This window comes from Chelonoidis abingdonii, chromosome 3 (genome assembly GCF_003597395.2).
Source record: "Chelonoidis abingdonii isolate Lonesome George chromosome 3, CheloAbing_2.0, whole genome shotgun sequence".
NCBI classification, from domain to species: Eukaryota; Metazoa; Chordata; order Testudines; family Testudinidae; genus Chelonoidis; species Chelonoidis abingdonii.
This window is the reverse complement of record NC_133771.1, coordinates 2,877,165-2,903,414: the sequence shown is the minus strand read 5'-3', so window position 1 is coordinate 2,903,414 and position 26,250 is coordinate 2,877,165. Positions and strand designations below refer to the sequence as shown.

The 26,250-nt window shown below is 47.9% G+C and overlaps 1 protein-coding gene across 9 annotated transcripts in view; it reads left to right on the top strand.

Moving 5' to 3' along the window:
- Positions 1 to 26,250, top strand: part of ASXL2 (ASXL transcriptional regulator 2) — a 228,302-nt gene that overhangs the window by 175,460 nt on the left and 26,592 nt on the right. For all 9 annotated transcript variants that reach the window (XM_075063555.1, XM_032762361.2, XM_075063556.1 and 6 more), the window contains 2 exons: positions 417 to 532; positions 21,518 to 21,638. In XM_075063555.1, the coding sequence (XP_074919656.1) occupies positions 417 to 532; positions 21,518 to 21,638 (237 nt within the window). The remainder of the gene's footprint in view (positions 1 to 416; positions 533 to 21,517; positions 21,639 to 26,250) is intronic.

Sequence of the window (26,250 nt, the reverse complement as noted above, 5' to 3'; positions counted from 1 at the left end):
AATTAACTGAGGCTGTGTAGTCCAGTGTTCAGAGCCAAGACGCTGGGAGGAAGGGAGGCTGCGGCCAGACACTGACTTGATAGGCTACCTAGTCACTCACCCTCCAAGTGCCTTTGCTACCCTGGTTGGGGAGATGGAGTAAAAAAGCAGAAACCTCTTCGGTGATGATCAGCTGCCAGTTCGACAATTGCTGCCCTGCGCTTTCCTGGAGAAACAGATGGAAAACAATCCCCCAGATAAACAGTAACATCTCCTGGCTGTGCAACATTCGCAGACCCAGTGGGGGGCGATGCTGGGGTTGGTCTCTGAGCATGGGAAAGAGTGACTGCTGCCCTGGGGGCATGTAAGGGGTGGATTGTTTTCCCCATAGGCTATATAATTATTTCTGAATTGTTTTTCTCTTTTTATTTCCCTAGTGCCATCTAGACTGTCACAGACATGCTCCCCGCCGTCAGGCTGCCCGTCTCCTTCCATCCCAGCGGGTAAAGTCATCTCGCCATCCCAGAAGCACAGCAAGAAGGCACTCAAACAGGTAAATGGGATAGTCTGCGTGATCTAGTTCTGAGGGTACGTCTACACTACCCGCCAGATCGGTGAGTAGCAATTGATCTATCAGGGATTGATTTATCACATATAGATAAATTGATTCCTGATCGCTCTCCCGTTGACTGCTGAACTCCAGCTCGGCGAGAGGCGGAAGCTAAGTTGATGGGGGAGCGGTGGCTGTCGATCCCACGCCACAAGGACGCGAAGTAAGTGATTCCAAGTCCATCTAAGATGTGCCAACTTCATCTACGCTATTCTCATAGCTGAAGTTGACCCCAGCCCCCTCCAGTGTAGACCAGGCTTGAGAGTCTAATAGTGAAGTCACTTTACTCACTTTCGAAGGGAAACTCCAGTCTGCGGGGACACAATTCAGGACCTTTCCTTCTATTTCACAGTAAGCAGTTTCACTGGGAGTGGCTCCTGCTGGAGGTTCTTCAAAATCCTGTGCCTTTGTCAGTCTTTATTATACTACAGAATAGCTGGTTGAAATTATTTTTAATTTGTGGGAGGCGGAGACATATTTACTTTACACTTAATCTGTTTTCATGATTGCCCTCAGATTTCCACAGTCTGTTCCACAGGCCTTTTAGAGAAGCTCTGTATCAATGGCGGCTCTGGGGGTTTGTTGCATTTTGTTGTTCTTCACATCCTAATTGTGTTGCATGCACAAATTCCCCCTGCTTATTCTGTGCATATTTTCACCTACAAGGAATTCCATAGTTCCATAGGCAGATTGCGAAGAGCTACAAAAGGATCTCTCAAAACTGAGTGACTGGGCAACAAAATGGCAGATGAAATTGAATGTTGATAAATGAAAAGTAATGCACATTGGAAAGCATAATCCCAACTATAATATAAAATGATGAGGTCTAACTTAGCTGTAACCACTCCAGAAAGAGATCTTGGAGTCATTGTGGGTAGTTCTCTGACAACATCCGCTCAATATGCAGCGGCAGTCAAAAAAACAAACAGAATGCTGGGAATAATTAAGAAAAGAACAGATGATGATAAAACTGAAAATATCATGTTGCCTCTATATAAATCCATGGTACACCCACATCTTGAATACTATGTGCAGATGTGGTCGCCCCATCTCAAAAAAGAGATATTGGAATTGGAAAAGGGTTAGAAATGGCAACAAAAATTATTAGGGGTATTGAACGGCTGCCATATGAGGAGAGATTAATAAGACTGGGACTTTTCAGCTTGGAAAAGAGATGGCTAAGGGGAGATATGATCGAGGTCTATAAAATCATGACTGGTGTGGAGGAAGTATGTAAGGAAGTGTTGTTTACTACTACTTATAACACAAGAACTAGGAGTCAACAAATGAAATTAATAGTCAGCAGGTTTAAAACAAGCAAAAGGAAGTATTTCTTATTCGAGTGCTTGCTCATATCCATTCCAATTAGGTGTGCGCGCTGCGTGCACGTTCGTCGGAAGATTTTTACCCTAGCAACACTCGGCAGGTCGCCCCCTGGAATGGCGCCACTATGGCGCCTGATATATACCTCTGCCAGCCCATCCACTCCTCAGTTCCTTCTTACCGCCCATGTCGGTCGTTGGAACATTGGAGCGTGCCTTAGCTGATCTCCACCTCCCTAGCGATTCGCTCGTTTGTATAGTTATCGTGTACATAGTTCGTTTCTATAGTTCTAGTTAGCATTTAAATGAGTAGTTCTTACAGTTGTATATATAGGTAAAGAGAATCGGAGGCTCGCCCGTTCTCCTCCCCCGGTACCGGGTCCCATGCCCGGTTCACCAGGCTTCAAACCCTGCGTGGCCTGTCATCGACCGATGCCCACAGGAGACCCGCACGACTCCTATTTAAAGTGCCTAGGCAAATCCCACCTTGCGGACAAGTGCCAAATCTGCAAGGCGTTCAAGCCCTGGACAAAGAAAGTGCGGGACATTTGCCTGAAGCAGCTTTTGATGGAGGCAGCGCTAACTCCTCCATCCTCGGCACCGACTCCGGCACCGGGAACAAGTGCCTCCTCCGCACCGGACTGCCCAGCACCAGTAAAGGCTCCTCGGCACCACCCTTCACCGGCCCAACCCTCTGGCCGGCACCGCTCCCTCTCCCCAAGGAGCAAGAGGCACAAGGCTCCTGCGGAACCTACAGCTACACTGCAGTCAGAGCGTACCTCCAAGACGGACCGCCCGGCACCGTCAACTGCTGCAGCACCGCTTGTCTCCGCACCGTTGATTCCAGTCTCACAGGAGCCGTCGAGTCCGGTGCCTACCAGCTCCCCGGCGCACGCTGCGGTCGAGCTCGTCGTGCCCTCCACGCCGGAGACCTTCTCCACGGCATGGGACCTAATTGCTCTGACAGAGCCTGAGCTGTCCCAAGCCCCGGCACCACCGGTGCAGGTTATTCAGTCGTTGGGCAAGCCCACCATGGTGCGCCCACCTTCCCCGGGTTCCATCGAACGATGTCGGTCCCGATCTAGATCCTGCGGTCACTCTCGGTCCCAACATCACTCCCGATCCCGGTGCCGCTTGCAGTCCCGGTACTGCTCTCTATCCTGGTACCGGTCGTACTCGCGGAACCGCTCGAGATCCCGGTCTCCGTTGTGGTACTCTCGGCACCGGTCCAGATCCAGGCACCGCCGTACCTCTCGCAGCCGATCCCGGCATGATGATGTAAGGCACAGGTCAACCTCCCGGCACCGCATTGGTCACAGGTCCCGCTCCCGGCACCGCCACGGTTCCCAATACCATTCGCTGGTACCGCGCAGAGATGAGTTCTATGGATGCAGAGACCCAGCCCAATCAACTTCAGCTCCTCCGTGGCCTTCACGTCATCCATCCGCCTCCTAACATGTGAACAGTGCCTCCTACGGGGGTTCAGATACGCAGGCCCACCCAGACCACGGACCTCCTCAGTCGTCTTTTTGGACACCTTGGGCCTATCACCAAGCCCAAGGCGAACCAACGGGCCCCTCACGCTCCAGTTATTCAGAGCACCGTGCACCTGAGGCCACAGTCAGCAGACCTCCCCCCGCTGGTATGGAGGAAACCACTGCACACGCACCGGAACAGCATGATCTTCCAGAGACGGAGGTCTCCCAGGATGAGGCGTCAGTCCAGGACCCACTCATCCCAGGGCTGTCATCCTCCTCTTCCCCGGATGAGGCGGTAGCGGGCACATCATCGGGGCCATCTCTGATTGATCTCTGATCACACCAGCATCTTCAGCGGCGTGTCGCCCAGAATATCAACCTTCCAGTAGAGGAGGTTCCCGAGGTGGAGGACCCGGTTATTAGCATATTATCTGCAGAAACACCAACCAGAGTGGCTCTCCCCTTCATCCGTTCGATCCAGGCCAGAGCGGACACTATCTGGCAGTCCCTGGCTTCCATTCCACCCACAGCCAGGGGAGTAGAACGAAAATACATGGTGCCTTCTAAGGGGTATGAGTACCTCTATGTGCACCCCGCCCCCTGCTCGTTGGTGGTACAATCAGTCAACGAACAGGAGCGCCATGGCCAACAAGCCCCCGCGCCAAAATCTAGGGAGGCCAGGCACATGGATTTGTTGGGCCGAAAGATATACTCCGCCGGAGGCCTTCAGCTCCGCGTGGCAAACCAACAAGCCCTCTTAAGCAGAGACAGCTACAATACCTGGGAGGCGGTCGGCAAGTTTACTGAGTTGGTTCCGCAGGACTCTCGTCAGGAGTTTACAGCTCTCCTAGAGGAGGAGAAGAAGGTCGCGAGGACCTCCTTACAAGCCTCACTAGATGCCGCCGATTCAACAGCTAGAACGGTCACCTCTGGCATAGCCATGCAACACATATCATGGTTGAAAGTGTCCGGCCTACCACCTGAGCTGCAACACACCATATAAGACTTGCCATTTGATGGACAAGGCTTGTTCTCGCAAAAGACGGACCCCAGACTACAGAGTCTGAAGGACAACTGGGTCATTATGTGTTCGTTGGGAATGCATACACCCCAGACTCAAAGACGGTCATTCCACTCCCAACCTCAGGGCCCTTACCCCCCGCCTCGGCCAAGACAAGATTTTGCCCGAAGACGAGGTCGTACTACCCGCAGACGTCAGTCTGGACCTCAAGGGGGCAACAATTCCGGTCCCGCCAAACCAACACCGGGACCCAAAGCAAACTTTTGAGGTTGCGCCCGAGAGCAGTGTACCAATTGCCTCCCCGGATCCCTTTCAGTTTTACAACCGCCTTTCCCCGTTCCTCCCTGCGTGGTCCCAGTTGACTTCAGATCGTTGGGTCCTATGTACGGTGGAGCTTGGATACCATCTTCAGTTTGTTTCACCCCCTCCCTCCCACCCCCCCTCCTCGTCCCTCTTCAGGGACCCCTCTCATGAGCAACTCCTCATTCAGGAGGTTCGCAGGCTCCTCTCAATCGGAGCTATAGAGGAAGTACTGGAGGAGTTAAAGGGCAAGGGGTTTTATTCCCAATATTTCCTAATTCCCAGGGCAAAAGGGGGCCTCCGGCCCATCCTGGACCTGCGAGGACTGAACAAATTCATCAAAAAGTTCAAGTTCCGCATGGTATCCCTGGAAACTATCATTCCTTCCCTGGATCCTGGAGATTGGTACGCCGCTCTTGACATGAAGGATGCATATTTCCACATTGCAATTTATCTCCCGCACAGGAGGTATCTGCGCTTTGTGGTAAATCAGGGTCACTACCAGTTTACTGTCCTTCCCTTTGGTCTTTCCTCACCCCCTCGGGTCTTCACGAAGTGTATGGCGGTCGCCGCTGCTTCCCTGCGCCATCATCGAATACACGTCTTCCCTTACCTCGACGACTGGCTTATCCGAGGGGCCTCCAAGGCACAAGTCATCAGCCATGTCACCATCATCAGGGAGCTGTTTATGCGTCTAGGCCTGATCATCAATTTGGACAAGTCCACTTTGGTGCCTACGCAGAGGATAGTATTTATCGGGGCAATGCTGGACTCCAACCTTGCAACGACCAGTTTACCCACACACCGGTGTCAGGCCATAGTCTCCCTTGTCAAAAGTCTTCAGAGTTTTCAAACTACCTCTGCTCATACTTGCCTTGCTCTCCTCGGGCACATGGCTGCATGCACATTCGTCACAAAGCATGCCAGACTGCGAATGCACCCTCTACAAATCTGGCTCGCTTCCGTCTATCAGCCGGGCAGAGATGCCATAGACATTATTCTTACAGTTCCGCCGAATGTTCTAGGCTCCCTCGACTGGTGGAGGACATCATCCCGAGTGTGTGCAGGCCTGCCGTTTCATCCTCCCAGCCCTCCACGTCCTCACTGGGCTGGGGTGCTCACCTAGGGCACCTGCGCACCCAAGGCCTTTGGTCACCCTGGGAGTTGACACTTCACATCAGTGTCCGAGAGCTGAGAGCGGTCCGGCTGGCATGCCAAGCGTTCCAGTGCCATCTACAAGGCCGTTGTGTTGCAGTATTCACGGACAACATAACGGCCATGTATTACATCAACAAGCAGGGAGGGACACGGTCCTCCCCCTTGTGTCAGGAAGCTATCCGACTGTGGGACTTCTGCATAGCCCACTCCATAGATCTAGTGGCCTCCTTCCTCCCAGGAGTATGGAACACGCTCGCAGATCACCTGAGCAGGTCCTTCCTATCATACAAATGGTCCATCCGTCTGGACGTTCTCCATTCGGTTTTTCGGAGGTGGGGCTTTCCCCACATAGACCTGTTTGCATCCAGAGTGAACAGGAAATGCCAAGTGTTCTGCTCCCTACGAGGTCGCTCCCCGGGCTCCCTGTCGGACGCGTTCCTGATTCCGTGGATGGGCCACCTCTGTTATGCCTTCCCACTGTTTCCTCTCGTCCACCGAGTCCTACTCAAGCTCCGCAGGGACAAAGCCCATCTTATCCTGATCGCCCCGGCTTGGCCGAGGCAGCACTGGTACACCATGCTGCTCAACCTGTCCCTGTCAGACCCAATTCCCCTACCACTCTGGCCGGATCTGATCACGCAAGACTTCGGCAGGCTGCACCATCCAGACCTGCAGTCCCTTCATCTGACAGCATGGCTCCTGTCTGGTTAAGCCAATCGGAGTTGCGTTGCTCTGCCACAGTGCAACAGCTGCTGCTCAGAAGCAGGAAGCCCTCCACGCACTCGACATACCTCGCTAAATGGAAGCGCTTCTGCCACTGGTGCGCCCAGCACGGCCATTTTCCGCATTCTGTATTAGTCCCCACTATCTTGGACTATTTATGGTCTCTCAAAGAGCAAGGTCTGGCGATCTCCTCTCTGAGTGCATCTTGCAGCTATATCCACCTTCCATACTGGGGAAGCTGGCAGTTCCATTTTTTCCCACCCTATAGTTTCCAGATTCCTCAAAGGCTTGGAGCGACTCTACCCCCAGGTCAAACGCCCTACCCCTACCTGGGACCTGAACCTCGTCTTAACCAGGCTCATGGGGCCCCCCTTTCAGCCTTTCGCCACATGCTCGCTGCTGTACCTGTCCTGGAAGACAGCATTCCTAGTCGCTGTCACCTCGGCTGGACGAGTCTCAGAACTTCGAGCACTGACTGTGGATCCTCCATATATGGTGTTCCATAAGGACAAGGTACAGCTGCGACCGCACCCAATGTTCGTCCCTAAGGTTGTCTCCGCCTTTCACGTTAATCAGGACATCTTTCTGCCAGTCTTCTTTCCAAAGCCGCATTCATCGCGACGGGAACAGCAGCTCCATACTCTGGATGTCTGTAGGGCTCTCGCCTTCTACATTTGAGAGGACCAGACCCTTCCAGCGCTCACCTCAGCTATTTGTAGTGGTGGCAGAATGTATGAAGGGCATGGCAATCTCCTCCCAACGTATTACATCTTGGGTGACATCCTGTATTCGGGCTTGCTATGACTTGGCTCATGTTCAGACTGGTCATCTCACCGCCCACTCTACTCGGGCTCAAGCCTCATCTGCCGCGTTCTTGGCCCATGTTCCCATACAGGAAATCTGCTGCGCGGCCACCTGGTCTTCCATCCACACCTTTGCATCACACTATGCATTGGTCCAGCAGTCCAGAGACGATGCCGCCTTCGGCTCAGCGGTATTATGTTCAGCAACGTCTTGCTCCGACCTCTCCGCCTAGGTAAGGGTTGGGAATCACCTAATTGGAATCGATATGAGCAAGCACTCAAAGAAGAAAAGATGGTTACTCACCTTTGTAACTGTTGTTCTTCGAGATGTGTTGCTCATATCCATTCCACACCCGCCCTCCTTCCCCACTGTCAGAGTAGCGGCAAGAAAGGAACTGAGGAGCGGATGAGGCAGGAGGTGGTGGGCATACTATATCCGGTGCCATAGCAGGCGCCACTCACGAGGGGGCGGCGAAATGACCTGCCGGCTAGGCCCTACGAGTGCTCTAGCAGTAGCTGGGTAAAAAGTTCTCGACGAAACGTGCCCGCAGAGCATGGGAACCCGACGCATACACTAACTGGAATGGATATGAGCAACAATTCGTTGTAAGAACAACTGTTTAACAAAGGTGAGTAACTGTCTTTTCACATAATGCAACAGTCAGGCTGTCTGGAACCCTTTTTGCAATAGGATGTGTGAAGGCCATGCACCATAAAGCGGTTCAAAAAAGAACTATGATAAATTCATTGAGGAATAGGCCCATCCATAGCTATAGCCAGGTTTATGGGAGAATGGTGTTTCCTAGCCTCTGTTGCCAGAAGCTGGGAATTGTAGCGACGGGATGGCATCACTTGCTCATTATCTGTTCTGTTCATTCCCATCTGGGCACCTGCATTGGCCACTGTTGGAAGACAGTGATACTGGGCTAGATGGACCTTTGCGTAACTGACCGAGTAGGCCCATCTTATTTTATAAGGTTTCCTCTGTTTTGTGTAGAGGTTGAGACGCAGTGTTGGCATTGGAGCTTCCTGCTGTGGCCCAGGCCTGACCGTTACTGGAGTGCCGAGGGGCAACATAGTTGGTTGCCGACCTGTCCAGTGTGGCATCGTGGTCATAGAGGGCTGCAGAAGTGACTGTTGCCCCACGAAGGGCACTTAGAAGGGGCACACCTGCCCGTCAGGGGTGGAGTTACAGGCTGACCTCACCATCGCTATGTCCCTCTCTGCCCTCCTGGCCTGGGCAGTCGCCCCATGGTTGATGACCTAGCAGCGGCCGCACCGCCACTGCCACCAGCTTTGACCAGTCTGAGCCTGGCTGTGCCCACAGCCTCTGCTTCCGTGGAGCTAAGTACTTAAGAGACGGTGCCAAGCAAAGTTCCTAGTTGCGGCAGGCCACCATCAATTTCCCCTAAGAGCCGGCGCCCTGGCGAGTATGTGCTTATGTGTGAGAAATTGGGACAATTACATAGTGCCATCAACTATGGTGAATGACGTTTGATCGTGCGTTGCCTAGTAGCAGCTGGTGCCTAACAGTGTGAGTGGAGGACCCCCATTTTAATGGGGCAGCTGTTTCCGCGGCTGCGTTTCCGCTTTAAAATGAGCGTTGTGCGGTGCCCAGCGGCCGTGAAGCCCGAGCCCCCCACCTAACCCAGGCCGAAGGCCGTGACGTCCTCACTGACCTGGGGGCCCAAACTCAAGCCCTGCGGGTTTCGTGCTTTGGCTCCCTCCTGCTCCTGTTGGCAGCCGGCTTTGTCTGTTGTTGTTGGACCCTATACTTGGGCGGCAAGTGGGGGGCATTGGGTGAACTCCCAGGCCGTTCGTTTCCCCCTCTGGGGTTCATTCTTAATTTTTGTTTTCAGAAGGGGCGTTGTGTGCAATGAACTTGACACCTTATGGAGTATTTGCTGATGTAGAGTGTACTATTCACCTTATAAGTGCCCCGTAAGGAGGTTATGTTGCAGATGTGTGTTCCAGACAAAGGACAGCGCAGCCTCCAGCCAGGTATCATCAGAGTTGTTTGACAATCTGTATGTCAACATGTCCATTTCATTTGTTATTGGAGGGTGCCGAGAACAGTTAAAATTTGCATTCTAGTCAAACAGCAGCAGGGAAGCAACCAGATTGGATACCTTACTTCTACCACCAGACTCGCATGTCTTCTTCGCTCAACAGCTTAGAATTGAAACTTTCTTTAAGAGAGGTATGTTCATTAGCCTACGAGAGCTCCTAAGGGGCCAATTAATCTTTATATAGTCGAGGCAGGAACTCTCTGTGGAACACCTCTTATAGACTAGCAGACGTTTTGGAGCATGAGCTTTCGTGGGTGAATACCCACTTCGTCCCATGCATCCGAGGAAGTGGGTATTCACCCACGAAAGCTCATGCTCCAAAACGTGTGTTAGTTTATAAGGTGCCACAGGATTCTTTGCTGCTTTTACAGATCCAGACCTACATGGCTACCTCTCTGATACTTAACCTTTATAGCTGCATCTGAAGGGAGGCCAAGGGATTTATACGCACTGGTTGCAGATGAAGCCCAGCTAGGCTAAGAAATATAAAGAGAGGACCTTTGTAATAACAGAGGGCTACAGAGAGAGAGTCTACAGCCACTCTTTGGGCACAGAAATAGGAAGGGGAAAACTTTGGAGGAGAATGAGCCTTGGGATCCTCGCCCTGGAAGAATTGTCAACCTCAGAGCAGTTCTAGGGAAAGAAACCCTGGAAAGGCAGGACAGGAAGAATCCCAGGAAAACAGCAACAAGTACACCTTGGTGGCTGGTTACAGATCCCTGGGTTGGAACCCTGTGTAAAGAAAGGGCTTGGATTCCGGTACCAGCACTGGCAAATAGCAAAGGACTGTTGGAGGTGCTGTCCGGAGAGGTGGTCCAACAAGACTTTGATACCTCAGAAGGGAGGACTATATAATGACCTAGCTGGAGGAGTGAGTTGCAAAGAGAGAGCACTTTAGCGATGGAGTGACCACTTGCAGGGTGCAGCATATGGGAAGGAAGCTGCTATGCAACAACTGGCCAGGAGGAGGCACTCATGTGGAGAGTGGAGCCCGTCATGGGATAACCTTCAGAAGAATCCATTTCAAAAGTTCACTGGACTATAAAGGACAGGACAAGGAACCCCAAGTTATCTTTCACCTACGAAAACAAAGGAACTAAGTACTTTGGACTTTGTGGGCGATCATGACTAAGGGGTGGTCAGCCATCTTGCTGGAAGAAAGTCATAAGAATCTTACTTTTAACCAAGACTGTAGTTTTGTTCAGTCTTAATCACTAGAAAACATATTTTTACTTGTTTGTTTGTAACCCTTTATAACTTTATTCCTACTTGTTTATTACAATCCTATCTCCTTTTGTTAATAAACCTGTTTTACTTTTAATCTAAACCAAACTGTGCTGTTCTTGAATCAAAGTGATTGTTCACTCCAGTTAAAGTGATAAGTTGTGCATTTTGGCTCTGTAGAGGAGCAAACAAACCCGATTCCTCCAGTGCTACCCTACAGTCTTTGGGAGTATGCACCTCTGCAGTCTTCAGCCGCAGCAGTGTCATCCGGAGTGCATGTTTGGCCTGCCTTTCTCTCCTCTGAGGCAACAGGACTACCTTAGAAAAGGGGATTATCCTCACAAAGGCTTGGGGGTGAGCCACTCCAGCCACTCTCCCCCAGAGTCCTCCAAGCAACCATTTTCACTTGTTTCAGAGCACTGTTCCAGCCGTTGCTCCTCTGTCCTCATCTCCCCCTTCTGGGACAGGCTGGCCTGCTTTCACAGGTTTGGGGATCGATCACCACCAACAGCTGGGTCCTAAACATCAGCAGATTGGATTATGCCATCCAATTCCTCTCCACTCCTCCTCCCCATTCTCCCTCGCCATCCCTCTTCAGGAACTCCTCTCATGAGATATTGCTCCTTGAGCAGGTCTGCTCTCTGCTGGCGTTGGGAGGGGTGGAGGAGTTTCTTCTGGAACAGCAGGGTCTCAGCTTGTACTCCTGATACTTTCTGGTACCCAAATCCGAGGAAGGCATCCGACCCATCCTTGACCTTGGCCTCAACAAATATATCACGTATATGAAGTTCCAAATGGTGACTGTCAGCTATTCTCCCTGCGTTGTCTCAGAATGACTGGTTTGCTGCTCTGGACCTTCAGAACGCCTACTTTCATATGTGATTCTACCAAGCCACAGAAAGTTCCATCGATCCATCATGGCGGAACGCCACTTGCAGTGTACAGTGCTTCCATTTGGCCTCTTTTCTGCCCTCATTTCCTCCCCGCCCCCCTAAGTTTTTAACAAATGTGTGGTCATTGTTAGGGCATATCTCACAAATAAGGGAATTCACATTTTCCCATATCTGGATGACTGATTACTGAAAGGGAGATCGAGAGAGGAAGTTCTTGCTCACATCGGCACCACAGTGTGCTTGCTCAACTGTCTGGGTCTCATTCTAAACACCGAGAAATCAACCTTGGCTCTTGCTCAAAAAATCAAGTTCATTGGAGCCATATTAGATTCCATGATGTCCAAAGGATTTCTGGTGACTAACCATTTCCAGACAGTTCTCCACCTTTGCCTTTATCTACTGTGTCAGCCTTCCATGACAGTTTGGACATATCTGAGGCTCTTTAGCCACATGTCTGCTTGCATGCAGGTGGTCCAGTTTGCAACATTGTGCCTTGCTCCCTTCAAATGTGGCTCAGGATGGTTTACCATCCTACTCTTTGCTCTCTAGACAGACTTGTTCATTTTCCTCCACTGATCCTGGACTCCTGGCAGTGGTGGATGCGTCCAGAGGCATTCCCTTTGTCCAGACCTCACCAACCAAGTTGATTGTTACCAACGCCTCCTTGATGTGTTGAAGGGCACACTGATCAGAGCAGGAGGCCTCACTCCATATAAGTGTGCTGGAACTTCAGGCCATCTCTAATACACATCACGCTTTTTTGGGACAGTATCAGAGTGTCAGTAGTTCACGTACCTACTGACAGTATCAGCATGATGTAGTATGTGTACAAACAAGGGGGAACATGCTACAGGTTGCTCTGTCTAGAGGCGATCAAGCTGTGGCAGTTCTGCATCAAGGAGAACATTACTCCAATAGCCATTCGCTTACTCAGGGTTCAGAATCATCTTGCAGACCATCTCAGCCGGTATTTCCTGAGTTGCAAGTGGTCTCTAAAGACAAGTGTCCCCCAGGTCATCTTCATAGTTTGGGGCATCCCAATGATCAACCTGTTTTCTTCAAGGGACAACAGAAAATTTTGTCTGTCTGGCTCTCAAGGTGGCATCAGTCCAGGCTCCCTGTCCAGAGCTTTCCACCTCAGCTGGCAGTCAGCTCTCCTCTGTGTCTTTCCACTGGTCCCAGTCATCCTTCAGGTCATCCTCAGGCTCAGGGCGAATAGGGCCAGTTTCAATCTCTTTGCCCTGGCCAAAACAGTGCTGGTTCTCCGATCTTCTTGTACTGTCTGTTCAGCCTCCCATACTGCTTTCTCCCCATCCCAACTCCATCAGAATCAAGGCCTCATCTCGTGTCCTGCACTCAGCTCCCAGCATCTCACGTAGTGGCTGCTGCATGGCTGAATGAGGAAGAGCAGTGTTTGTCCAATAAGTCCTCCTTAACAGTAGAAAGCCCTCCACCAGGATGGCCTGTTGAGTGAAATGGAAGCCATTTTTGGTGTGATCATTAGCTGCGGAATCCAATCAATGTTGGCCTCTATCTAGGACATTTTGGACTAACTGCTGCACCTTCAGTCATTGGGGCTTGCATTTAGTTCACTGAAACTGCATCTGGCTGTAATATCAGCATTTAACCTCCTCCCTCCCCCGTTCAGGGAAAATCAGTCTTCTCCAATATCATAGTAGCAAGATTCAAATCTACATCCTCTGGTCAGTTCCTCTGTGGGACCTTAACTCAGTCTAGCAGCCTTAATAGGACCTATAGTTGAGCCCCTTGCATCTTATCCCTTTCCGCTTTTGTGTCAGAAAACTGCATTCCTGGTAGTGATAACATCCACAGGGAGAGTGTGTGAGTTGCAGACTCTTACGGCAGAGCCTCCTTATACACAATTCTCCAAAGATAAAATGACCTTATGACCTCATCCAAAATTTTTGTCTAAAGTGGGTTGTCAGTGTTCTTTCTTAAGTCATATTCCTCTCCAGGGGAGCAGTGTCTCCATACCTTATATGTCAAGTGATGTCTAGCATCTTATCTGGACAGGACTAAACCATTTTGAGCTTCGCCTTATTTGTCATATGCAGATTGCATGAAGGTTCAAGCAGTCTCTTCATAGACAGTACCCAAATGGATATCATCTTGCATCTAAAGTGCATATGAAATAGCTTTGGCTACACACCTTCTGTGGGTGCGAGCTTATTCTATGAGGGCACAAGAAACGTCCATAGCGTTCCTCAGTGACATTTCCGTATTGGGCATTTGCAAAGCTATTATGTGGCCGTTGATACACGTGTTCACAAACCATTATGCCATAACCACATCTTCCAGAGTGGATGCTGGTTTGGTAGAGAGATTCTGCAGTCCTTGTTTAGGTAGAGTTCAAGCCCCACCTCCTGGGGAGAGTACTGCTTGTGAATCACCTAAGTGGAATACACATCTGCATTTACTCAACAGTTACTTACTGGAACTGTGGTTCTTCGAGATGTGATGCTGACGTGTATTCCATGACCCACCCTCCATCCCGCCTGCATAGGAGTCTCGTTTCTGGGCGTTTGGTACAAAGGAACTGAGGGAGGGTCAAGATAGCTGGGGAGGGGCTACGATCATTGCCCCTCTAAGTGGAATACATGTTGTGCACTTGTTGCTTCTTAGGCCCAGCTGTACATCCCATAAGAGAGAGCTGTGTTGAGGTGCTGCCTGTGATATGTGTAAGCGGCAGCAGCGGGTGCCAGAGAGATTTTTCTGTCTGCAGCAGGGTGGTGGGGAGGGGGAATGTGTAGAGAGTGGGGAGAAGTATGGGAGGCCAGAGATCGGGATTATGGGGGTGACAGACACCCCCCTTTCCCTGCACTCAGAGCTGCTTTTTTACACACACACTCTCCCTCCTTCCTTCCTTCCTGCCAGAGTCAATATCTGCTGAAGATGAGTTGATAAACCCAGGCTTCGTTATAAGCAATCTCTGCCTCCCCAGCACCCCCAAAATCATAGATTTCCAGGCCAGAAGAGACCATTGTGATCTTCTAGTCTGACCTCCTGTATAGCACAGGTCATAGAGCTGCCCCACAATAAGTCCAGGGCTGGAGACTCCACCACGACCTTGGTAAATTGTTCTAATGGTTAATTACTTTCACTGTTAAAAATCTATGCCTTATTTCTAGTCTGAATTTGTCTACCACCAATTTCCCACCACAACTGCCCCGTCCTTTTAGCTCCTTGCTGCTTCCCCCACTGTCCAGGTCTCTGCTTCCACACCCCCACCCCAGTCGCTCCCTCCCCATAGGTACCTGCTTTCTCTCCAACTTGTCCACTTTTCACCATGGCAGACCTGGCCCTCTTCCCCCATATGTCCCCGCCTCTTGGGCTCCTCACCCAGGGCAGAGGGAGGTGGAGGATCCATGCCGACTCCACACAGCTCTTACCCTGAGCTGGCTCTGGCCATGAGACGGCGTCTTGGAGCTGCAGCCCGGCCACGGTAAGAGCTGTGGGGATCCGTGCAGAACCTCCACCTGCCTGCGGTGCGGGGTGGCCCAAGCAGCCCCTAGCCCGTGTCCCTGCCCGCCAGACTTCCCACTCCACAGCTGCCTGCAAAGCTTTTACCCTGGCTGGGCTGCAGTCACCACTCCCAGGAGGAAACGTAGGGTACTGGTGGTTGGTGATTCCCTTCTAAGGAGGAACGGAAGCAACCATCTGCCAGCCTGACATGGCATCCCAGGGGGTGTGCTGCCTGCCAGGAGCCCATATGGGGAGGAGGGACAGCTCAGTGGTCTGAGCATTAGCCTACTAAACCCAGGGTTGTGAGTTCAATCCTTGAGGGGGACATTTAGGGATCTGGGGCAAAAAACTGTGTGGGGATTGGTCCTGCATTGAGCAGGGGGTTGGACTAGATGACCTCCTGAAGTCCCTTCCAACCTTGGTATTCTATGATATCCAAGATGTTACAGAGGGATTGTTGAGGACCATCCGGCCCTCTGACTACTACCCCGTGCTGCTCATCCATGTGGGCACTAATGATACTGCGAGGTCTGACCCTGAGCAGATCAGACATGACTACAGGGCTCTGGGAGTAAGGGGGAAGGAGTTGGGAGCGCAGGTGGTGGTCTCTTCAATCCTTCCAGTCAAGGCTAGGGGCCCAGGCAGAGACAGACACATCCTGGAGGTGAATGCCTGGCTGCGAAGATGTTGTCGCCACGAGAGCTTCAGCTTCCTTGACCATGGGATGGAGTTCTGGGAAGAAAGACTGCTGAGCAGAAATGACATATTTTGCATCGCAGAGACTTTGTGGGATAATACACATGACTGGAATATTGATAAAGAAAGGTGCAGCCTGCTCAGGAAGGACTGGCAGGGAAAAATGGGAGGAGGTGTTGCCTTATATGTAAAAGATATATACAGTTGGACTGAGGTTGAGATGGAAATAGGAGACAGACTTGTTGAAAGTCTCAGGGTAAGGCTTAAAGGGGTAAAAAAAAACACTCACAAAAAAACTGAAAGTGATGTCATGGTAGGGCTGTATACACACCACCTAACCGGAAGAAGTGGTGGATTAGGCATTTTTTAATCAACTAACAAAATCATCCAAAGCACAGGACATGGTGGTAATGGGGGACTTCAGCTACCCAGACATCTGTTGGGAAAATAACACAGCAGGGCACAGATTATCCAATAAGTTCTTGAAATATATTAGAGACAATTTTTTATTTCAGAAGGTGGAGAAAGCTACTAGGGGAGAGGCTGTTCTAGATTTGATTTTGACAAATAGGGAGGAACTGGTTGAGAATTTGAAAGCAGAAGGCAGCTTGAGGTGAAATAGATCATGAAATGGTGGAGTTCATGATCGTAAGAAGTGGTAGGAGGGAAACCAGCCCAGTAAAGATAATGGATTTCAAGAAGGCAGACTTTAGCATACTTAGTGCGTTGGTAGGTAAGATCCCATAGGAAGCAAGTCTAAGGGGAAAAACAGTTCGAGAGAGTTGACAGTTTTTCAACAAGATCATAGAATTTCAGGGTTGGAAGGGACCTCAGGAGGTATCTAGTCCAACCCCCTGCTCAAAGCAGGACCAATTCCCAACTAAATCATCCCAGCCAGGGCTTTGTCAAGCCGGGCCTTAAAAACCTCTAAGGATGAAGATTCCACCACCTTCCTAGGTAACCCATTCCAGATGTTATTAAGGGCACAAGAGCAAACTATCCAACTGTGTAAGAAAGATGGCAAGTGTGGCAAGAGACCCACCCAGACGTAACAAGGAGATCTTCAATTATCTGAAACTCAAAAAAGAGTCCTACAAAAAGTGGGAACTGAGTCAAATTACAAAGGATGAATATAAACAAACAGCACAAGCATGTAGGAATAAAATTAGAAAGTCCAAGGCACAAAATGAGCTTAAACTAGCTAGAGACACAAGGGGCACCAAGAAAACATTGTACAAATACATTAGAAGCAAGAGGAAGACCAAGGACCGTCTAGGCCTCAATGAGGGAGGCAGGGGGGAAACAATAACAGAAATGTGGCAATGGCAGAAATGGTAAACAACTTTTTTGTTTCAGTTTTCACCAAAAAGTTTAACAGTTATTGGACAACTACCCACTTCTTTTACTTTGTTGTTTAGTCATGGTGGAGCTTTTTTGGTTGTCGTCTTCTGTTTTTTAATGTGGGGCGCACATTTAATTTGTGCCATCGGTATTGTGTCTTTATCCATGCAACTTGCAGTCATTTCACTTTTGTGATTGTACCTCTTTAATTTCTGTTTAACTAACTTCCTCATTTTTGAAGTTAAATGCTATTGTAGTGTAGTATTGTTGTTTTTCCTTCCACAAGGCTGTTAAATTGAATTATATTATGGTCGCTTTTACCCAGTGATTCAGCTATATTCACCTGTAGGACCAGATCCTGGGCTCCACTTAGGTCTAAATCAAGAACAAATTGGCAGGTTGGCCAAAGGCATAGTCTAGACTAAAAGTACTAGGGGAGCAAAGGGCTCAGGTTTTCACACCTAGCTCCTGCTTGGAAAGATATGACCAGTGCTATGAGTGCAATGATGCAAGAAAGCATAGCCATCACTTCACTTCTTGGCTTAGTGTCATTAGTGGCTCTTCCTTATTTGTAAAACAATATTGTGACTTGATTTCGGTTCTCCTAGCATGGTCTGGAAAATGTATTGCATATAACTGAGTGGACACCACTCTTCAACATGGTGCTGAACAAATTAGGACGCTGTACTGGAGGAGAGGAAAAGCAAATTCAAGAGTTGAGGACACTCTGCCCCAGCCTATTGATGTATAATTCCAGAAACTGTAGGCTTGAGTGTCTCAGGTGACTGCGAGTGTTGGGATGCCGCATGAAACAGAAAGAGTTGATCTGAGATGTGCAGAACCAAAGCCATAAAGACCAATACAGATCAAAGCTAACTCTGTGACCTACACCCTCAAATAAACTGGCATCCCGCAGTTTTGGAATACCAGTGTAGTATGCTACCAACACATGGTACTGCTAAATAAGCAGATGACTGCATGTTGCACCACCTGAAGTTTCCAATTGACCTTCAGGTATAGGCCCAGGTAGAGAATTACAGTGATCCAATATCCAGGCATGACTAACCAGGATGAGGTTCTGCACCTTACTGGAAAAATCACAACTTCCTTGTCAAACATAGATGGGGAAAATGAAGTCCTTTTGACCGGAGTGGTTATGTGGACATTTGGAAGGAACAAAGAGGCCAGGTCCTACCGTACTCTTATCATAGTCCAGATCTCAGCATGACTCTTGGAAGGCTCAGAAATTGTACCATGCAGGTCTGATAAAAGCAGAACACTAATTGTGTATTGCTGGCCCTTCAGCTTGAACCTCTCACTCTGTGCTCTCTCAGCCTGGTGTATACACTGAACAAGAGAGGTGCGAGAATGGATTGCTGTGCTATACCACACAGGAACCCAAATCAGATGTATAATCACTTAATGCTGCCCTCCTGGGTCTCCGTGTTTGAAGAATGGAGCTATGCAAGTGCAAATGTATGTCTTAGGGCTTGTCCCCAGCACCCCATGATCACTGGTCCCAGAGACTGCCCTCAGGTCCCAGAAGGAAAAGCAAGGACACTTTGGGCTAGATCTTGGCCCTGATGCAGCCACTTTCCACCAGTTCACCATAAAGGCAGCTTAACTGGCTACCTAAGGATTACACTGACATGGAATCCTCAGGTGGTGAAAGGCCAATGTAATGAATATCACCACCTTCTCCCACTCCTCCTTCAGATGGGTTGTGTGGCCAGCGAAGGGTAGGTATGGTGAGGAAGGTGCAATTCCTAGCTGATGCCAATCTACCAGACTAGCCTCTGGGGCCATTATCCTCAGGTGCAACTTACACAAGCCCTGATGCTGACATCAGTATTCACACTCTGTGCTAACTACTGCTTGATGTGCCTTTTTCTTTGCACAATCTTATCTCGTATTGTCTGTTCTTAACTGTATAAATAAAGAGAACAATAAAATGTTTTAGATAATAAACAAAAACCACATGCACTCACATGCTGACTATGTGCTAGGAATATGGGACTCTCTCCCTCTGGGGCCCTAGAGAACAACTTTGAGAAGATGAGAGATTAAATGTGGGGAGTTGGAGGGAGAAGCCCAACAGCACTTCCTCACCCCCTAAAGGAAAGTGATAGCATGCAGCAGTGGTGTTCTCAGATCTGCTTTCTGGTGCGCATGCTGCCAGGCATCCAGACTGCTAGCATTTAAGAACACAAGTGATAAGAGACAGGAACTTAAGGCAACAGGAATAAGTGCATTAGCCAGGAGAGGGAAAGAGAGACGGAGGGCAAAACAAACGGAAATAAAAAGAAAATAATCCTTCCAGGAAACAGTTTAAAACTGGGGCAAGCTGTTTTCCACTCACTGTTTGGAATACAGTCAGCATGCTAGACGCCCCAGTCAGCTCCATGTTTTTTTAATTCCTTGAGGAAATGCACCTGGATATTTTTAGAGGTATTTACAGAGTGTTTCCACTGTTGCGCTGAAATACCTGTTTGCTGCTGCCTGGATCAGCCGCAGTATGAGGGGAAAACTCATTTTCACTCCAGTGGTGGTAGTTTTTTACACGGAGTGGTATAGTTTTTGAAAGTAGCTTTAAAGGAACACTGTCAATTTTGACTGGGCCCAACATGTAGATGGTAGAAAAACCAGGCTTTTACAAGAGCAAACACCAGTCTCAGTGTTGACATGCAATTTTAAAAACCTCTTTTTAAGTGAATAAACAAACATTCCTCCTTTCCCTGCAGCCTTCCCCCCAGCATGTGTTTGCAGCGCAAACATTTCAGCACCGAGAATAAAACCAAAATTGAGTTTGCTGGTTACATTGTCCTGGCTGAGAAAAATGCACCAAATAAATGGCATCAAGCCAAGAAGTGAACTGGATTTTTTAGAACCCTTTCATTTGTAACAGTCTATGAATAACATAGGACCATCGGATACATACACCCCAGCAATGTACAAGAACAAACTGGTGCTCCCTCGAATCCAGGATCTTGTTGACAGTAGCTAGTACCAGATCTTCAGTAGAAGATGCAGAAAAACCTGCTGTTGGCAATTATGGTGTAATTTGCTCACAGAGGAAGTTTTTTACAGACCCCTGTCAATCAGGAGTTTGCTTGTGCCCTGAAGCAGGAAGGTTTATAGTCTGTCCAATGTAACAATGGATGTCTGCATTATCAATATAAATGTCTTTTTTTAAAAAAAATCTCATTCATTTTTGGCCTCAATTATATATTGTGGCAGTGAATTCCACAGATTATTTATGCATAGTAGAAAATACTTTATTTACTAGTTTTAAATTTGTTGCATTGCTGTTTCCTGAACAAAACAGTCCCAATCTCCTCCTCTAATCTAGTCATTATTTTGTATACCTCTGTCATATCCCCACTTATTTGTGTCTCCTCTGAACTAAACATTCCCAATCTTTTCAATTGTTCCTCATACAGAAGTCTCTCCAGGCCTCTAATTTTTTTGTTGTCTGTCTCTGAATCGCTTTTATATCTGATATATGCTTTTTGAGACAGACTTACTTTCTATCCCATGCCTAATTTCCATCCTACATGCTACTCTCGGTTGGTTTCATTAGGGCTAGATTTCCATTTTTTAGGCTAGCTTTTTGGCTTGAATGACTTTGTGAACTTTAGCATTTAACCCAACTTTCATGTCTTGCCCTCCTACTTCCTCGTCTGGTTAGGGGATGCATGCCTTCTAGGACTTGATTATAGTTGGTTTAATAGCCTCCATGCTGACCCAAAGGATTTTAATTTGCTTCACTTTCAATTTTAGAATCTTTGACTACCTTCCTCATTTTAAAAAATTCCACTGTACAAGTTTTTTGTAAGATTCCTTCCGAGGAAGCTGAGATTAATTGTACTGTAGTCACGAGAGCTTAAATTCAGTGAGAGCTGACCAGAGAGGAGCTGTAGTAAATATTTTGAAACCTGCAGGAGCCCCAGCATTCCCCGCAGGGCTGAAGCCCTGAGCCCCCGGATGCCCCGCAGGGCTGGAGCCCTGAGCCCCGGGAAATACTCGGGGAGAATTCAAGCCCTAGCAGTCACTATTATTCAGTGGCTCTATTATAGTTCTGTGTAGTTATTGTTACTGTTATTTCTCATGTTCTCTAGAACTCGCTGTTCCAAGAAATGGTCATTTAAGATCCTGAGAAACTGTTCCACTTAAATCTTTTCCTGTTGTGTTATTTGAAGAGTTTATATGCAGACAAAGGGTAGAAAATGTGTCTCCTTAAAATGGACAGTGCACTGGAAGCAGGGGATGTATTTCTGAAGCTCTTTAAAATTCTTGGCTGAAAAGTGCTATCAGGGCCAAAGTACGACTTCTTGTAAAGGAAACTTTCTGTAGGGTGGTTATTACAAGCTTGGTTTGAATTTGTTATCAGTCATGTCCTTCTCCCCGCTCTCACTAGGCCCTGAAGCAGCAGCAACAGAAGCAGCAGCAATGCAGAGCAGGCATGCCTGTATCTTCTAACCAGCATCTTCTACTGAAGACTGTGAAGGCAGCCAGTGACTCCACACCTGCTAAACCTGGTACGAGGCAGCGAGATTCCCAGGCTCTCTTTTACTATCATGTCTCCCTAACTTGCCTTTCTTAGGGAAGAGGGAGGGAGAGGAAGCCCCTGTTTTCCAGAGCATTCTTTGTATTTCTAAACTGTTCCAGCTTCTGTCCTCTTGACTTTGTCTATACTAGGAAAATGCATCGTGTTAGGAAAAAATACTAGATTTTAAGGCCAGAAGGAACCATTATGATCATTTGACTGATGCCTTGCACAGTACAGCCATCACCTAATAATTCCTGTATCAGGCCCGTACATTCTGGTTGAGCTAGAGTAGAAAACAATCCAGTTTTGCTTTAAAGACTTCAAGTAATGAAGAATATACTACAACCCTTGGTAAAATGTTCCAATGGTTAATCACCCTCACTATTAAAAATGTGCACCTTATTTCTAAATTGAATTTGTCTAGATTCAGCTTTCATCCATTGAATCTTACTACGCTGTTGTCTTGTAAACGAAAGAGCCCTCTGCTATTAGAAAACTTCTCCACATGTAGGCATGTACAGAATATGATCAAGTCACCTTGTAATCTTCTGGTAGATCTGCTAAACAGATGTAGCTTCTTAAGTCTCTCACTATAAAGCACGTTTTCCAAAACTTGAATCAATCATTTAGCTGTTTGCTGAACCCTTCACAATTTCACTACACTTTCTGAAGTGTGGACACTAGAACTGGACACAGTATTCAGTGATATCTCACTAATAAGGAGGTAATACCACATCCTTACTGCTTCTCAATATTTCCGCTTATGCAACAAGAATCACATTAGCTGTCTTAGCCACAGCGTCACGCTGGAGTTCATGTGCATTTGGTTATCCACGGTGACCACTAAGTCCTTTCAGAGTCACCGCTTTCCAGTGTACTGGCTTTCCATCCTGTAACTAGGGCCTATATATTTTGTTCTGAGATGTGTGTCCTTGCATTTGGCTGTATGAAAATACACATTGTTCAAACAAGTTCAGCTTACCAAGTGATCCAGATCACTGTCTTTATTTACCACTCCACCAACTGTTGGGTCACATTATCTGGTTACACCTTCCTTTGATGCTATTGAAGGGGTTGCTGGAATGGGGCTTCTGAGGATTGTGTGACCCACAGAAGCTGTGTCCTTCTCATACCAAAGCTGTCTCCACCCATCCTACCTGTTTGTTTTTTTTTAAAAAAACCATTTTGGTTCCAAAATGCACCACCCCCCACAAGATATTCCTGACATGGATTGTGCCCTTAGTGCAGAGAGAGACAAACTTGTGCTTAACATCATGCTAATTAAAACGTATTTCTAGTGGGGGAACAGATCCATGGAGATCTGTTCATAGCCCAAAGCTGTGTGATATCTTTAGCAATTATCTGGGAAAAGACATACAATCACTGCAGGTAATGTTTGCAGGTGTAACATAGTGCCTGCAGTTATTACCCCCCTCCTCCAGGAACAGGGCTGTTACTGTTCCTCCGATCTCCCTGAGCTACATGACAAAGTTTTTGTGGCACAGCTATGTCAGCTGCAAGTGTGAGCAAATCACACCCCTGAGCCAACATAGCTACGCCGGCAGAAATCTTGGTGTAAATGTAACGAAGCCAACAGAAAGTGTGCCTGTTGGCGTAGATCTCACCATTCAAGGAGTTGATGTACCCATGCCAGCAGAACGCTTTCAGTTGATTTATGCTGTGTCTCCATTAGAGGACTCTGCTGCCTTTGCTATTCCGGTGTAGCTATGCCACTATTCCGGTGTAGCTATGCCATTTATAACAGTGGTGGGCAACCTGCAGTCCATGGGCCACACACAGCCTGTGATGGTAATCCGCTGGCAGGCCGCGAGACAGTTTGTTTGCAACAATCGTCCGCAGGCACAGCCGCCCACAGCTCCCAGTGGCTGCGGTTCTGCAGTATGCAAGGGAGGAGCACACATGATATAAAGCTGTTGATGGGCGGGAGGAAGCCCAATATTGCACACCTTTGAACGGGTTCCAAATGCTTGATTTCCAAGCATAACATTAATTAATGACGATATTATTTATTAATGTTTGTACAGTGCTTTGAAGTCGAAGTGCTAAGCATTATTATTCATTATTTATATAATTATTTATTAATGTCGTACAGAGCGTGTAACATTTTTTATCAGCCTTGAGTGAATAAAGAATCCTACCACCAATGGAAAATGGCCCTTCATAAAGGCACAAGGGCTTAACATTCCCCGTTAGGGATTAATCTCCTTTCCTGTTTGTTTTAGCTAAGAGCAAAAATAAAAAATATATTTTAATTTTGACAAAGTTACTTTTGTGAGACTAGCTTAACTATAACCTTATCTTGCGGCCCGTCACAAGTTATCAATACGTCACATCCAAGAACACTGGTAGGCAGGTACCAGGTTAGACACATGGTTATGACTATTCCTGTGAGTTCAGTGCATCTCCTCATACACACATACAAATACCAGGACATGTTACACTGCAGCAACTCCATTGTTTTAGCACCAAACCTGGAGCTGTCATTACAGTGTCTGTCTAGTAGCTTCACATACACAAAAAGGAGGGAGAGAAAAATTAGGTCAATAAAATGTCAGATGCTTTTGCTCCCAAATCAAAAGCTAAATCCAGTCCTTAAAAGTGACTTATCTGGTGCAGCCTGCTAGCCAGTGTAATAGGGTGAACCATTAACTACAGAAGGAAGATCAGCACTTATGGACTCTAAATAACTTTTTGCTCTCAGATCTGCCAGTGATCTGACTCCATGGGAGTTCCATCCTGAACATGGGAGTTGGCTTGGCCATGTAGTATTAAGGAGAATTTTGATGTCTGGCTCTTTTTTACTTGTTTCTGCTTAACTGTGCATGTTTGTTTGTTCCCTTTTTTCAATTGACCCCAAGAGAATCAAACCCAAAACCAGCTGAGGCTGTCTTGGCTAGCTGTTTAATTGCTGCTGGAATGTCCTGTGTAACATCTGTTCAGATTAATGCAAGGTTGAGGCTAGGCTGCATATATCCAGCTGCAAGGAACAAGCATATCTGCCAGATGCAGTTTGTGTGTTGTTCAATAATGAAGTTATTGACAAGCTTGGCATTCAAGGAGTCCCAAGCCAGCTTTGACATTAAGACCCTGTTCAGAGGAATAAGGGAAGGGAAGTCAACCACTTCTTCATTGCTTCTGAAGCACTTCTTGCATGTACTGCTCCATGCATACACAGGAGCTATAGGGGAGGCTTGCAGGAGGAAATGCCAGGGGAAGGGGGTGCCTCTGGCCACTCCTAGATAGATGAGGGAAGACCTGAGAAGGGAGCTACAACTAGTTTGCATGGAAAATCTTGTGTATTTTATGTTTAAGTGTAGAAAAGAGTGTGGTGGGTGCATAAAACCTTCTACACAAGCTGGTGGAAACCCAGTGCCATTTCAAACTTTTCACAAAGTTTTCATTTCAGTTTAAATCTGAATGGCTCTCTGGCTCTTCGGCTTCAGCTTTCTTCTCAGAGCTCCCCTCTACCCTAGTCTTAAGGCCCCACCCTGGCCCTTTTCATGTCCTCAGGGATGGAGTGCATCTTACACCAGCTTCTGGCAGCAGGCTGGGAGATGGGAGGGCCTGGCCTTGCCACATAATTCTGTGGTGTTGTAGCATAATTTTGGTCTAATATGCGAAGTGGTCCACACCCATATTACGTAACACTTTCAATCTTCAAAGCGTTGCATAGCCTGCAGAATTCCACTCTGTGCTTTCGGTTTACACCCTCCTCATAATTGCAGACAATTACCATGTCCCCTTTGGTTATTTCTTAGCGAATCAGATATACTGGGCCATTTCCCTGCAGCTCCCTGTATCATTTTTGCTATTTTTCTCTGAATTCCCTTCATTTTGGCTGCTACATTATGATCGGGAGGTCCCCTGAATCCAGCTTCTGACCTCTGACTCACCAGCCCTGTGCAGGGTGTGAGTGAGAAAAAGAGGCAAAAACCATGCAGTAAAGTTGTGACTGAGGCCATCAAACTAATTCACTTGAGACTTAGAAGTAGCTCTCTCCCTCTCCCTTTGGTCTTAATAGACTCTCAGTATTTCTGGGTCAGAGCCTTGGATGTTTTATAAAACCTCCAGTACAATGGGGTATGACCCTGGTGGGAGCATTTGGGTGTTACTGTGACCTAAGTGATTAATAACAATGTTCAGTCGCTTTGTGACTTAACCGTGTGTACTCCTGAGTTCCTCTTCTGTTGCCGAGGGACAGGAGCACCTTTGGCTATGTAGTGTTGTCATGGTTTCTTTCCCCACTCTGAACTTTAGGGTACAGATGTGGGGGACCTGCATGGACAGGGGAACTCTCTGTTTCCCCCTGGGTTGCCTTGAGGGACTTCACCAATTCCCTGGTGAACACAGATCCAAACCCCTTGGCTCTTAAAACAAGGGAAAATCAATCAGGTTCTTAAAAAGAAAGCTTTTAATTAAAGAAAGAAAAGGTAAAAGTTATCTCTGTAAAATCAGGATGGAAAATGCTTTACAGGGTAATCAGATTCCTATAGACCAGAGTGTCCTCCCCCTAGCCTTAGGTTCAAAGTTACAGCAAACAGAGGTAAAATCCTTCTAGCAAAAAGAAACGTTTGCAAGTT